The sequence below is a fragment of the Pavona decussata genome, unplaced genomic scaffold (genome assembly GCF_977016875.1).
Source record: "Pavona decussata unplaced genomic scaffold, jaPavDecu1.1 SCAFFOLD_58, whole genome shotgun sequence".
NCBI lineage: Eukaryota > Metazoa > Cnidaria > Anthozoa > Scleractinia > Agariciidae > Pavona > Pavona decussata.
In genome coordinates this window covers 5,357,442-5,371,861 of record NW_028145480.1, presented here as the reverse complement: position 1 = coordinate 5,371,861, position 14,420 = coordinate 5,357,442, and the positions used below count along the sequence as shown (strand labels likewise).

General features: G+C 39.3%; 2 protein-coding genes across 2 annotated transcripts; one reads left to right on the top strand and one right to left on the bottom strand.

The window, feature by feature from the left end:
• Window positions 1-833: 833 nt before the first annotated feature.
• On the bottom strand, window positions 834-3,844 carry LOC146479860 (uncharacterized). The gene is made up of 3 exons (XM_085110663.1): window positions 3,558-3,844; window positions 1,948-2,076; window positions 834-1,089 (listed from the first exon to the last, which is right to left on the bottom strand). The coding sequence occupies exons 1-3, from the start codon at window positions 3,743-3,745 to the stop codon at window positions 981-983; spliced, it is 426 nt and encodes a 141-aa protein (XP_084966789.1). The 5' UTR covers window positions 3,746-3,844; the 3' UTR covers window positions 834-980.
• Window positions 3,845-5,436: 1,592 nt separating this feature from the next.
• On the top strand, window positions 5,437-9,437 carry LOC146479859 (uncharacterized). The gene is made up of 3 exons (XM_085110272.1): window positions 5,437-5,518; window positions 7,686-8,366; window positions 9,276-9,437. The coding sequence occupies exons 1-3, from the start codon at window positions 5,444-5,446 to the stop codon at window positions 9,435-9,437; spliced, it is 918 nt and encodes a 305-aa protein (XP_084966398.1). The 5' UTR covers window positions 5,437-5,443.
• The last annotated feature ends 4,983 nt before the right edge of the window (window positions 9,438-14,420 follow it).

The following is a 14,420-nucleotide window of genomic DNA, read 5'->3' as shown; positions in this document are numbered from 1 at the left end:
GCCATCCGAACAAATATCCACCGAAATGAACCTTTGGGTGTCCGTGATTAAGTTTATTTGTTGCGTCGAAAACAATTCAAAGTTACAGATATGGCAATAGAATCTGCACTCTGTTCGACTTGCATGCCATTCACCTCTCAACGTATTGTTTGTGTGGTTAAAGCGGTTTTTTTATTAGACTATCGTAAAATCAAAACCAAACTAATCACCCAAACCAATCAGAACAGACGTAAACAGCGCAGTGAACCAATGAGAACTCGAGGCAAATACATGTAACTGATGCCAAGCGCGGGAAAACGCGCGCGGGCAAGTGACAATGGGTTTTGGCTTTGTTTTTCATTGGTTGAGAAAGTGGCGCGTTTTGCCAACCAATCACAGAGCGTTGTAAAGCAAAACCAAAACACGATTGTAAACTGCTCTATGGTGTGAATTACTGCGATTTTTGTCAGTTTTTCGGAACCTTGAATTGCTTTCGTTTCGTCTCAAATGCGTTCCCACCTTACACATTTTTTAAGTTTTATTTTCCGTCACGCGGAGACAACATTTCCGAAAAATGTTTGGGTGAAATAAATTAAATGTTCTTAATTGTTCGTAATGTACTACGCTCTCTGTACAAGAAATTAAAATTTCGGCGACAAAATTGAAACATGTTAACTTGCAAAATACTCAGAGTTAAGCTCTATTTCCATCGCTCTCTCGCGAGGCCCGTGGGTCCTTTCCTTCTAACACCCGCTGGTAACAGAGGCTAATTTAGATTTTTCCTGCGTTCTCCGTTGCATCAGCTTTAAGAGTTTCAACTTAACTGCAAGTATCGATCTCATTCTCATCTTATTTTGGCCTTAAACCTTGTGAAACGGGAAATGTGGTCACATTTTAACGCTGCAGTAGTTCTTGAATGATATTGTTCTCATCGACAAAGATTGGACCATGACACCGCCTCGAATACGAATTCCGGTTTCAAAATATTATTCCTTGGTTTCTCAGAGATTGTATTTTGTTCGCATTTCGGTCCTTCGTTTCTGTCGTTCTTCTCTTTTCTTCTCACGCTCTTTTTGCCTTTCTTTGGCCGCCTCCAATCTTTCCAGATTCCTGCAACAACAGAGTGTTCGTTAATAAAAACTGCCTTGTATCAGCCTGGAAGCCCATGACCCCGAGCTTCTATCTGTCGCACAAAGCCATGGAGTCAACCCTTACCCGAGCAGATGTATATTCAGAATGGATAACAAATAACATCGGTGGAGCTTCTTGAACTTCTCGAGTGACTTGCGATGGCAGGGGCGTTCCTGGGCATTTTCTGATTGTAAACCTTGATGGTTGATGGTGGGTTCACACTAGACACTTCATGTGCACTGTAAACCCATCTATTGTCAGTGTGCCGAAGGGCCCTCGTCTGGGGGATTGGGGCATGCGTAATTTGAAGCTAAGATAAAATAAACTTTCTTACTATTTTTTTTGCACAATTTAGAAACAGACTGATCCGCATGAGTGAACTCTTTTAACAAGAACAAACAGACAGTGAGAACTCTGAATAGCTACATATTCCTTGTAAACATATCTGAAATCTTGGTGGAACTCAAAGAAATTCGAAGGCCAGTCATCTGTTCTTTTTGGCGCAAACAATTCGCGAATCACGGCCGTAGGTCAATGAGCATGTCTCTGTATGCATGCATCAGAGCAAATGCTGAGAGTCGCTCAATGTTTTCATTTTCGTTCATCTTGAAAGTGTACCGGCCTATCTTGGACTAGAACAAAGGGCTGGTAAAATCTTCCCACTTCTTTGTAGGTCAAAGAATTATCCTAATACCGAAACTAGTAGGTAAACACCAACTATTTCTGATTAAGATTGGCTCAGAGGCCGCACCCTTTAGACCCGTGTTCATAAACATATGTAGCTTATATAAATGAGTAAGCTCCCCAGTTTCAAAGTTTTAAGTAAGAAAATCTTACCTTTTCTCTTCATCGCTCATGAGTGGTTGAGTTGTTGAGCCGCTTCCAAAACATGAGCATTTTGTAACAGCAAATAAGTCTCCAGGGTCATTTCCGATATATTCATCATGATAAAAGAATCCTTGTTTTCTGTGTTAATGAAACAGTGAAACAGAATTCTTCAAGCTACCATATGCATGAAAATGAAGAGAAGAAGGGTCAAGCAGGAGAAATAAATAATTTTGCAATCGATTGCACAACGTTTTACAACCGAAAATTAGAGGAGGAAATTCAGACAACCCATATTCCCCCCCCCCCTCCCCCCGCTCGCGCTAAACTAGTATTTATAAAATTGGCATCAGTGCACATTAAATGGACAAATTTGTTTGAATAATGTTTTTAAAACCATGGTCTTAAAAATATGCACATTCCAGACAGTTTTATGAAGACACAAATATGACTGGAGAGCGTTGAAATCTGCCGATAAAAATCTCATTTTAAGATTTGTATGATCGCCCAAAATGAGCTGGCCAATTAAACTAAAATTTAAGATGGCGAATATTTTTTCTTGGAAAAAATGCTTTATGATCGATGATTTAAACACTAATATTCAAAATATTTGAATCTTCTGGCTGATTGAGTAATTGCTCATAGCGATGTCAACTTTATACAAATACAGGAATAGATAGCTTTTGAAGCTTTTTTTTATTTGTTTTTTCTTTTCCGTAGAGGTCGAGTTAAAAACGTTGTAAGTGACGATAAACAAAGAAGAACAGATGCCTGTCGCATGTCGTTCCGATTTAATTCAACTGATGAATCTGCTGTATTTGAAAAGTACCAGAATAGAAAAGAAATAAAACTTCTTTCGTTTTTCTCTTTCAGGAGACTTCAAGGAAAACCAGACACTTAGGATCACGAAATATGTTGACGTCACCTCGTCACGCAGTCTAGTTATCAACAACATTTCATAATCTACTATACCGTAAAGAAATATTTGCATTTTGATCATTTTCTTTTCTTGGTCGTTTTTTAATTAGTACTTTAATAATTAAATTTGGTTCTGACTACAATCCAGCGAGAAGGCAATAAGAAAACGAAAATCGTTCAATTTATGCTGATCATGACGATCAAAAGTAAATATAGAACGTATTTCCAAATACATATGCAATGTTAATACACGCCAGGTCATGAGACTGATAAGATAAGATTATCACGAGTATTTTCCGTGGCTTTGATCCTCAGTATCAACTATTCAGCGTTTCAAAACCCAGGCGAAGTATAAAAACGAGAACAAATTCCAACACGTCCTTTCTGAATTAATTTTGGGCGGACGTCCATCGCGATTAAAATTGACAGAAATGAATTGTTGAGAATGTCTTCTTTGCTATTCCATTTTGCTCAGTAGAGCTGTATTCGCGCAAAAAATATAATCAGCCAGCGCAACGCTGCGTTACTCGTTCAATATAAACGTGTCTATATGTTATAAAATTTATTGCATCACTGTATGCCCTCACGGGATGCCTTGAGTACAAAGATATCAACTTGACCCAACTCGACCCAGAGGGCCAGATCAAACTCCTTCTCGTAAACATGAACAGCATAGCTTAAAATTTAAAAGCTGCTGTACTCACACTTCTCCGTTTTTGTGCGTATAAACACCGTGGCCGTGTTTCTGGTGCCATTTCCATTCGCCCTTGTACATGTCGCCATTTTCATAAAGAAACGTTCCTTCGCCATGCCTGAAACACAAACATTTTTGTCCGTCGTAACGCCTTATGCCTTCGTAATCGTCGTTTTGTGCGGATACACATAGACCCATTTGTAAATGCGGTAACTTTTGATGCCTCTTTAAAACATTAAATTTCTTGCAGTACTGCAACTGTTCGAGAAGGAGCTGAATTCTGAGAATAAGCTAGAATGGGAGTACTTCCGGTATATTGCGTGACAACATCACGTGAAAATGAAAGGAACACGTGTCACAGGACCCAGGGAGGAGTCTGAAACGTAACGTCTAAAAGCGGGAACTCCAGAAAACAGTAAAACAATCATATTCCTCCTACACAATGTTGAACCCCTGTCTGTCCGTTTAGCAGAGGCTTTGAGACTGTAGTGCGCTTTGCAAGCATGCGAGATAGTTTTCCATCTCTAAACGAGGAAATGGGTGCATTGCTGGCTCTAAAATCCTATCTCCTTTCAAAAAGCATCTGATTTGATTTTTTTTTCTTTTCGCTTAGTTTGGACTGCGTGTATGGTTTTTGTTTTCTGAATTTTTGAAGGGAGACTTTCATAGTGGTATAAAACATCCCTTAATTTTGTTGTTGTTGTTTTTGTCTGGTTTGGCTATTTTTGACAAGAATTTGTTCTTCAGATTGCTCTAAAGTTTACAGTTGCCAATGTGTGGAAACGAAAACTAGAAATCCCTCTGTTGTATAAGAGTAACCAGTGAAAAGTCAATAAAGAATCGTGACATGGTCGGAGTTGACTTATGTTTTCAGGCACGTAGCTAAGGTTTCGATAGGGGTGTTCGTTGAGCCCCAAATCTTACTGAGCGCGGGAGGCGCTCTTACTAGGAGGGTCCGGGGACATGCTCCCCCAGATATTTTTGAAAATCTAGGTTCCAAGAAACCTCATTTCCTGCATTTTGAGACCCATTTTAGGCAAATCACAACTTTGTTTTACAGCAGCTTTTTAAGTAATATACATCATTTCGACAGCATATTTGTTTCAACTTAAACAAGAAAGTTCAATGTACATTCTGCGCCCTGTCAAGTTCTGATAGCGATCCGCTGATAGTCATACACCAAGCTGGTAAACTGCATCATTCTCGGGTGAAGGCCTTCGAACAAATTGACTATCTCGACAAGATTGACAGGCATATCATATTTGATATGCATTAGAGCCAGGGCTCTGTCGTTCTGCAATCCTTAGCGCTGTGGGAGCAACTCCTACTCTCTCTGCCATGGCTAAAGCTAGATCGTAGATCTCGTTAAAGTGAGTGGAAAGATTGGTGCGAAGACGTTTGTAAGTTGCCTTTACCTCCGATACCATCGAAAACGCTTTGAAGATGTCGTTTGTTTTCTTCTGAAGACTTTACAGTGAGACCCGACATATGGGAGAGGACTGGAGTAGGTGCAGATGAAGGTTGCGATGAAATCAAAGTCGGAGGATAAGACATAAGGCCTGAAGAATTGGTTTATATCTCTACTTTTCTTTTGTTTATGTATTTTGACCAGAGAAACTTTATTTAAAAGTTTTTCTTCCGCCATTATTGATCTTCAAAGGGGGTTCGTTCGAACCTCTCGAACCCCCCCCCCCCCCCCCCCCGTCCTACGCGCCTGGTTTTGCCGTCTTGCATGGCACTCCGTGATTATACTCCTCTTTATCAGTTCCAATCGTTTTGTTCTAATAGCGCGCGCAGTGCATTTGAATAATTGCGTTTGCCTATTGTGACGTAAGAAATCATCACTATAACAACTGAAACTTTTCTCGTTTAATACGCGGGAAGTTTTATTACGCCATGAAGCCTGAAGAATTCTGTTTAACAAGTGAAGATTTGATCTTTTCGTTAGGAAAAGCTAGCCGCCAACACAAGGTAAGATACGTATTGAATTTTTTCTAAAACGAAAAGTAGATTGCGAGGAATTGGACACTTTTTTCACCTCGCCGTAAGGACCCCGTCACAAAAATTATAAGTTCATCTTAGGCATCAAGCGGTTCTTTCCGAAGAATATATATTTTCTGTCTATTCAAAAGGCCTAAATCACCTCAGAAACCGATTTGCACTCAAGGGATAAAAATGGCATTTGCTTTCATACTTTGTCACTTAATGTAGTGTGTGACAAAAAATTTGGCGCGAAATTTCAGCGTTAGTTTATAATTTCCCATGTGAAATTACACAATTGCTATGGCAACGTTTCAAAAACTCACGATAGTGAAATTAATTTGTCCGTCATGACTAAAACGGTTACCAAATGGTATATTCGTGAAATTAGGAAATAATTTCATTTGCGTTTTGTTAAAAGCATGCTCGGGAAATTATTAAAACGCGCGTGAAATTGATTACCCATAGTATCACATAAGTGACTTAGGCAATTTAATTCCTTTCGTTATAATTAACGAAAAGACCAAAAATTTCATCAAGAGAGGAAAGGAAAAACTGCTTTACCGGTCAGATATGTCTCTTTTAAAAACTCGGAAACGATCCTGAAGAAAATACGTGCCTCCGATAAAATCTCTGCAAGTTGCATGGATTCATGTCACATTACAAGGCCATTCAGAATTTGTCTTACGAAAACATGACTGAAGTTGCGACAGGACGCGTAATAACGACTCTGTCCGTTAAACGTATTGTCAAACGTTTAATTAACAAATAAGAAAGGATAACAGTTTTCTCGTGAAACTTGATAAATGTCGCAGAAAGGCAAAAATGAATTAAATAAGAATTTATTTGCGGTAAATGGTACACGCAACTTGAAAGATTTTTTCTTCTTCAAATGTCAAGAAATATTGTTACCAGCCTCTATCATAAAATTGCCTTAACATCGTAATATTTTCAGTTTAAGTTACTCATGCCACAAGGGTGCAGCAGAGAAATGATTTTGTTCGTAATTATTCTTAATTTTTTACAAGAGAGAAATTACAAACTGCGAATTTCCTCCTAGGACAGGCCCGTAGCGGGGGAGGGGCAGGGGGACTTGAGCCCCCCCAGGAATTTTGGAAGTTAAAAAACAATGTGCCGAAAAACGATAATTAAAGCAGATTAATTTGGACTGATCAATCAGTCTTGAACTCTGATGCTGCAAGTGCCTTTTCACAACCTTCAATAATTTGTTCACTTCTTTCGCTAACAGTTTGTTTTTATATACAACGGCAACGAAGGCACTCCTAATTTGTGAATCTGAAATAAGAACCAAAATGGATTGAAATCAACCAACCTCAAACCGTGAAAGCTGTTGAAATAAACTACTTGTTTTTTTTTAAGACATTCGCAAATTGACAGCAATATAAATGCCCTTAGTTTATAGCAATTTAGTATTCGCGCGTTGTCGAAAGCCACGCAAATATGTCCTCTCAAGAGCAAAATTTTCCTGCAGTCGGATTCTCACTGCTCGATTCTAAATTTTAAAAAGAGAAAGAAAAATCTGTCCTCGTTTGTTTACGTCCTCCTTCAAACGTGAAATTAGGAAATTTCACGTGGCAGTCGGCGTAAAAAAAAAAACGGCAAAGAAATGATGTACTAAAAAGTGTGACGCAGGTGCAAAGTTATTGATTTGCTTACTAAATCTACTGCTTTTTTTATGTTCTCGTTGCACCATAAATTCCCTAATCTGTCTGTTTTTTTGAGGTGACGGGCCGGGGGGGGGGGAGGGAAAGTAGTTTTGTTTAACCATTTTGCTCAGCCCCCCTAGTTATTTTAGCCTTGCTACGGGCCTGTAGGATCATCGCTTCCAGCGATTTGTTTTCATATACTCACGGAGGAACTGATCAGCGTAATAGAGCAACAGCATGGCGAAATTCAAAGCTTATTGAATGAAAGGAGTTGGCTGCAGGAAGACAGCAACATACAAAGAAGCCAAGCAACAGAATATTATGAGAAAGTCCTGGAGTGGCAGGACTATGGAAACGGTCGTACAAAGGAATTGAAGCATTTAAGAACTCGAGACGAACAATGGAAAGAAGGACTAACAAAAGAAGTGGATGAATTAAAAACAGAAAGAAAGAACTACAGTAATCTTGAAAACTTGTATTCTTGTTTAAAGGACAAAAACAAAAGGACGAAAGAAACTCTGGAATCGGCATTCATCCTCGGGAGAGGCATGTTTGAAGAATATTGTGCTTTGTACAATAACTACACGTTTCTTCTCAATTATGCCTACTGGATTCAGAGTGGTTGGAATGAACCACTTGCAATTTGTCAAGGTCAAGAGGAAGGAAATCCTACGCCAGCCACCCCTGCAGAAGAATCAGTTCCATTTACCGCGACCCTCCCTCCCGAAGGCTGGTCAGCCATCTCCCCCAACATGCCAACCATCCGGATCCTTTGCCCTTGGGACGCGTTTGTTGGAGCTAACGCCAATGACAAGGTTCCACACATAGCATCAATTCAAGCCCCACGTGTGTTAGCGATTGAAGCTCCATGCTCATCGGCGGATAACACTCCATGTGTGGCTGATACTCAGACCCCATGCTTGGCAGAAATTAAAACACCATGCCTGACAAAGATTGAAGCTAAATGCCTTTCAAAGGATAAATGTCTATGCATGGCTGATAATCAAAAGCTTTGCGTTTCCGAGATAGAAGCTCCTTTCGAAGCAGAGAACCAAGCTTTACCCGTGCAAGATAATCAAGCTCCATGCGTGATGGAGAACATTGATACTGAGTCTGCAGGAAGAGCCCAACTGTCCATTAATGAATCGCTGCCCGGAAAATCGACAAGCAAGGTAAGCTGAACAAAAGATACGAGTATAATAATATTCCTCCCGGCCATCGCCGTGTTTCTTATGTAACATGTATAGCTGTCAAGTAGCCGTATGGGGGAACCCGGTCCCCATCTTATTATCAACTGAAAATCACGCACGGATGGCTAGAAGCCCTTTTGGATCCCGTATTTAATTAACCTTAATTAGCCTTGAGGGTACTTTTCCGTGCAAATTAGCCTTGAAAGTACTTTTCCTAAGAATGAAGTTAAACAGAAAAGAAAGTTAACACAAGAGTAGGGATTATTCTAGAGCGCGGCCTTGCGAGATTTCCGTAATTCGAAAATAAATGCCGCATAAAATTTACGTTGGCGCGTCAAAAGGGGCGCACAAAATTGTGGCCAACAATAACTGCTTATTTTCTGAAATAAAGTATTCGAAAACATCACTGACGGTAAGATTGATATGACCACCTCTCCATACTACGAGTTTATAGCCTCTTGCTGTCTCAATTACCTTTTTTCTTCTTCGTTTGTTTCTGTGTTAGTATGCTGTACTTTCTTGAGTTTCGTGAATATATTGTACAAAAAAAGCGCCTTTTCTTGGGCCTTTATTGAAAAAGGGCCCCTTAAATTACAGAAGGAGCCCCACTGGGCCCTCATTGGCCAATTTCTAGAATAGGCCCCTCAAGAGTTTTTCAGTTATTTCAATAGCTTAAGTAACTTTTGAATCCCGTGACTGCAGAGTGCTTACCTGTATAACTTTTGAGATCGCACGCGCCCGTCCGCTCGGTGTGTCCTGGGATAAAATTTCAGAAGCCGCTAAAAGTGCAACGCGGTTGAAAAACTCCACCATGGCCATCTCGTTTGGCGAGGTAACGTACTGAAATAAGGAGACGAAGGGTTAAGATCGACATCAATCTTCTCCTTCCAGTATAAAAAGATTGTAATATGGACTGGTAACGAGAATACAGAGCTTCCACAACTAGGAGATATTACCTCGAACGATGACCAGTTTCTGACAATTGAAATTCGAGAGCGCTATGCGAAAAAATCACTAAGAGCGGCCATTCATCAGTGCGAAAGTACAAGATGACCAAGATGGTTCAAATATACAAAATGACTCGAACTTTTAAAGCCTTTTGTGGATGGGCCTAAAGTGTGACCATTCAAATAAAAGCTACTGAGCAGTACTTTCCTGTGTACAACAGTGGAGTCGCCGTTATTTCCTGGCTCGCTACTTGCCTTCAAATTTCATTGGTAAAGACAGTGTTAGAGTCAAATATGATTTTTACGAGCCTGACAGGGGTCCTGACAGGCAGGAAAAACAAACGAGACATTTTTTCACCCAGCTAGAACCAGTGCTTTAATAAAAAATTTGAGCAAACTAGATATTTAGAAACGTTCCAACCAATTGACCGTCTAATGTATTCAGTTCCCAGCCAGCTCTATTCCAATCTGCAGAGCGGGTTTTTAGTCGAGCGGCCCCATCAGGTACTCCTGCCAAAACCTTTGGGATTTGTTGCAATTGTAGCTTTTGGTTAGAAAGCTGAGTGAATATGAAACTGTGTCGAGGTTTGCCAGAGTAAACAAACTCAATGTCAAGATGCTGCGAAAATTCAGTGGCAAATTTGGCGGCTGTGATAGGATGGTTGATAGAGTAAGGAGGAATAGAGACAATAGGACGACTTATTCGAATCACTAAGCTTAAGGTTAACGAGATTTGTGCGTTTGAAACTGAAGCACCTTGGACTTGAATTCAAAATGAATCACCCTGAACTCGAAAACGAAGTACACTGAACTCGAAACCGAAGCAATCGGAGATCGAAACTCGGAGAACGAAACACCAACCCTAAATACGTAAAGATTACCAAAATAAGAATTATGAATGGGATATTTTAAGGATTTGAACTGAATAATATGTTTTAAATACTATGGAATGATTACGTCATCTGTGGCAAGTTATAGGTCTACTGCGGTTTATTTAAGCCAATTACTTTATTCCGAGCACCGTGTGTTGGGGTTCGTCAAGTTGGTGTTCAGAAATGTGGACCAACACTCGTTAGTTTAATTATCACTCATTTTATAACTTGTGACTCATGGAACAACTGCTTCTTTTAAAATATTGATCAACAAAACCCCGTCCTACACCGCCAGCAACCAAGGTATGCAAAATGCTTTCCTCTGACAAAAACGTTAAACATAGAAGCATTTAATTATGGATTATATTATATTTATAATAACTCAACATTAACAGACCAAATCAGGAAATGTGCGCGCGTTGTCGACAATGGCTGGACAAAGGTAGCGAATTTAACATTACTAAGTTAGTTTCGGTAAGATAGATTTTGACTGAGTTTCGTATTTTAGCTGTTGTATGCATAAGGGGGGAAATACTTAGAAAAATCTCAGCCAGCGAAGTGGATGATATATCCTTTTGCCCTACTGATTGCAAATTTTAGTCTCCTCTCTCATTTTACTGGTTTGAGGGAAGCCTCACAGACAATCTAATTAACTACCGCCTGGTATCTGTCATTGAAGTCGACGCCAAAATCTGCAAACTGAACACATTACTGAACTGTTTCTTACTCGCTACTGTTGTTCTTGAAGCCGCTACAAGCAGTCAGTACTCGGTGCATTATATTTCTAGGTCGGTTTAATAGATCTGTGTGATTCAGTAATGCATACTTTGTCTCCACATACGCACAACAAATAAAGGAACGCATCATTTTATGCCAAGTAAGTGTATTTTGGAAGGGCCTGTAGAGAGTCATAGCGCCTTATATGTAGCCGGATGCTCGACATTTCACACCATAGTATCATTCCCATGAAAGTCTCAAAATTTGCTGAAGTGTTGAAGGCAACGCCTAGCATGAGATCATTGTGCGTTTGGTTTACAGAAAGTCCACCTCCTTAAGATTTTTCGTTCCCCATCGCCTTCTTTCTCGTGGACGGGGGTCGGTTGGTTAAAATAGCCAAGAAGTAGAAAATTCTAAGCGAGTTATTCTTCAATCTTCCGGGTAAGTTGACAAAAATGTATAAATTGCGCAGTGTCTTCAACAAGGTACTTGAGTACGAATTGAAAAATAGGCCCTGGAACGTGAAAAGAAGCCCCGACGTTTCATGCTAGTGCTTTTATACTCTGAAGAAGACGGCAATGTCGAAACGTCGGCTTTTGTCCCGTCACTGAGCGCTTTATTTATTAACTCCTATTTATTCTTCATCTTAAACATGACCGCCACTCCGCCTTTTTATTTATAGCTTCAAGCCGTCATTATTCCAAAAGGTATTGGAAAACTTTGTTATGATGGCGGAATTTAGATTTCAGGGTCATATTAAGATGTATTCAAAGCACAAATACGCGGGAACACTCGCGAAAACGGAAGCAGCAATGAATTCGAAACTTTCTTTTTTTTTTTTTTATTGTTTTCTGGAATATTTCGTCGGTTTGCCGATAGAAAACGAAACCTTTGTGAAATATGGCAAAAAATATCTTGTTTAGTACCCTTTTGCTTGCGTAAACAGTAAAACAGGCATCTTTTGTCATTCTTTTTTACGAAATAAGCTTGTCCGACAGGCTATAGTGTTTTGGTCAAAGGAAACTAGGCCTTATATTAAAGACAAAAACAGTTTCCTCATGAAATATTAATTTGAAAGCTCAATTTCACTGTTATATGTTCCAGAAAACATATAACAGTATAATTAACAATAAAAACAGGAGAAAGATCGATGAAAGATAGTTTTACTGCCATTGAGGTTTGCCCTTGAAACCGCTTTTAACATCAAATATTTGTATGATCCAGAAGACGACGACGTGGCCTCACTTTGCGCGCTAAACGGAAGTGGTTGAAAATTATTCAAATTTCAGCGAGGCTGATCGGACTGCGTAGAAAACTTAACACGACAGCGACATGATAGAGACCAAACCGAGAATCAGCAGAATGCAGCAACTATGGACAGCTGTTTTGAGCTAGTTGGCTCTCGTCAGCACGGTGTAGCACATGCAGCAAAAGGTAGAACAACCAACGCGAGTCGACTGGTCTACCAAATGCACGTAGTAGTGATTTCAAATGAGCCCAAATTCAGACATCCGTGCACGTCATAGCGCGTGATTTTGAACAATGAACAAAAGAACATGTCGCTATCGCAATAAGTTAAATGAGAAAAGCAAAACTTTCCTCCACAAGTACATGGCTAAATATATAAATGACTCAAATTTTTGCAAGGCTGATCGGGCTGCGAAGAAAACTTAACACGACAGCGACATGATAGAGACCAAACCGAGAATCAACAGAATGCGGCAACCGTGGACAGCTGTTTCGAGCTCGTTGGGTCTGGTTGGCTCTCGTCAGCACGCAAACAGCTGTCCACGGTTGCCGCATTCTGTTGTTACAGTGTGTGTCCAGTCATAGTTTAGCATCTAAGTTACAGTTACACTTTATAAGCTGAGTATACTGATTCAATATTTGATCTCTCAGCATCTATGGCAAGCAGTGAAAGCAAAGCCATACCTGAAAGTGACGTCACACCACCTGGTGAGGAGACTTTGGATTTTGATGACACTTCGAAAGGTGAGGATTCATGTTATTATCGTAGCAGAAGTCGTTGTTAGCTGGAAAACTGTTCAATGTTAATCTGCACAGTTAAGTGCATAGGTGAAGATGCAGCAAACGCCTCCTGTAGATCGTCTAGATCCGCCAGAACTGGTTACAAACTCTTTCCGGTTTTCGGTTTTGTTTGTTGTTGCTTTTTTTTGCATGTTTGTTTGTTTGATTGCTTTTATAATGTTTAATCAGTTGTTTCTGCTGCTGTTTTTATTTCAAGCATATGTTCATTTAACGTTCACGCAAACATTAAGGCTTCAGGCCCTCATTCAATGAATGAGAAATCTGATTCCGGGTTTCAATCAGACCCCGCCATTATGCTACAAGCGCCCATCACTCCATCGTGGCGAGGGCGGATTCAGCTATCAAGACTATATTAGCATTCAAAGCAAAAAAAATAATAATAAAAATAATAAAAAAAAAAACAGCAAAAACAAACAAACAATCGCGTAAAGGAAGCAGGATATGAATTCGAAACCCCTTTTTTTGACATTTTCCGAAAAATTAAAAAAAAGAGTGAATTAGCTGATGCCAAAAGGCAATATTTATTAAAATGGCCAAACTCATGCCGATGTTTTTGTGCTATGCTATTAAAGCTGTATCAATACACTGAGTCAAACTGTAGTTAGTTTTTGTGTGATAATTCGAGAAAATTTGGAACCTAATTTTAATCGTTGAATTCACTCTAGACACTTTGCTTTACGTTCTACCACACAAGTGAAGGATAAATAGACATCAAAATTTCATGGAAAAACGTTTTAACTGGATATAAGCACAGCAAGCGAGACCATGTATTGTTTCATAAACTATGTATACATAATAATTTTGTTTTCCATGTATAGATGAAGTTACATAAGTTGTAACTGGCGCGTCATATGACCGAAAAAAAAAATCTAGCGAAAACAAAATATTTGGACTTATAATATGAATAATAATAACAAAAATAATGACCACTTATCAGTCACCATTCATTTAAAAACTTAATTAAAGGGATAAAATACAAGCTTCAAAAATTAACACTACTATAATAATACGATAATATTTATTCGTCCGAAAATGTTTGAGATTTAATTTTTTTTCGTTTGAATTCGTTCTTACGCTTGCTTTCATTTGCGCTTGACAAAAAACTTTTATTTTGTGGGTTTGTACTATGGAAGCCTGCAAAACAGGCATGTTGTTCATTTTCCTGTATAAAATACGTCTGTTCTACAGGCTGGTATTGAGGTCACTGAAACCAGGCCTTACGGGCAGAATCAGTGTCACTAATGGATATCTCCTCCTTCAAATAAATTTTAATTTCAAGCCTCAATTTCACTGTTATATGTTCCAGAGAACGATTATTCATAACGTTAAAACAGCAGAAATAAGCTCAATGAAATCAAATTCTTACAGCCATCGTGTTTTTGAGCGTGAAACCGGCTTTTGTTGGAAGTCACGTCAAGTATGTGTGTGATCCAGAAAAAAACGACTTGGCC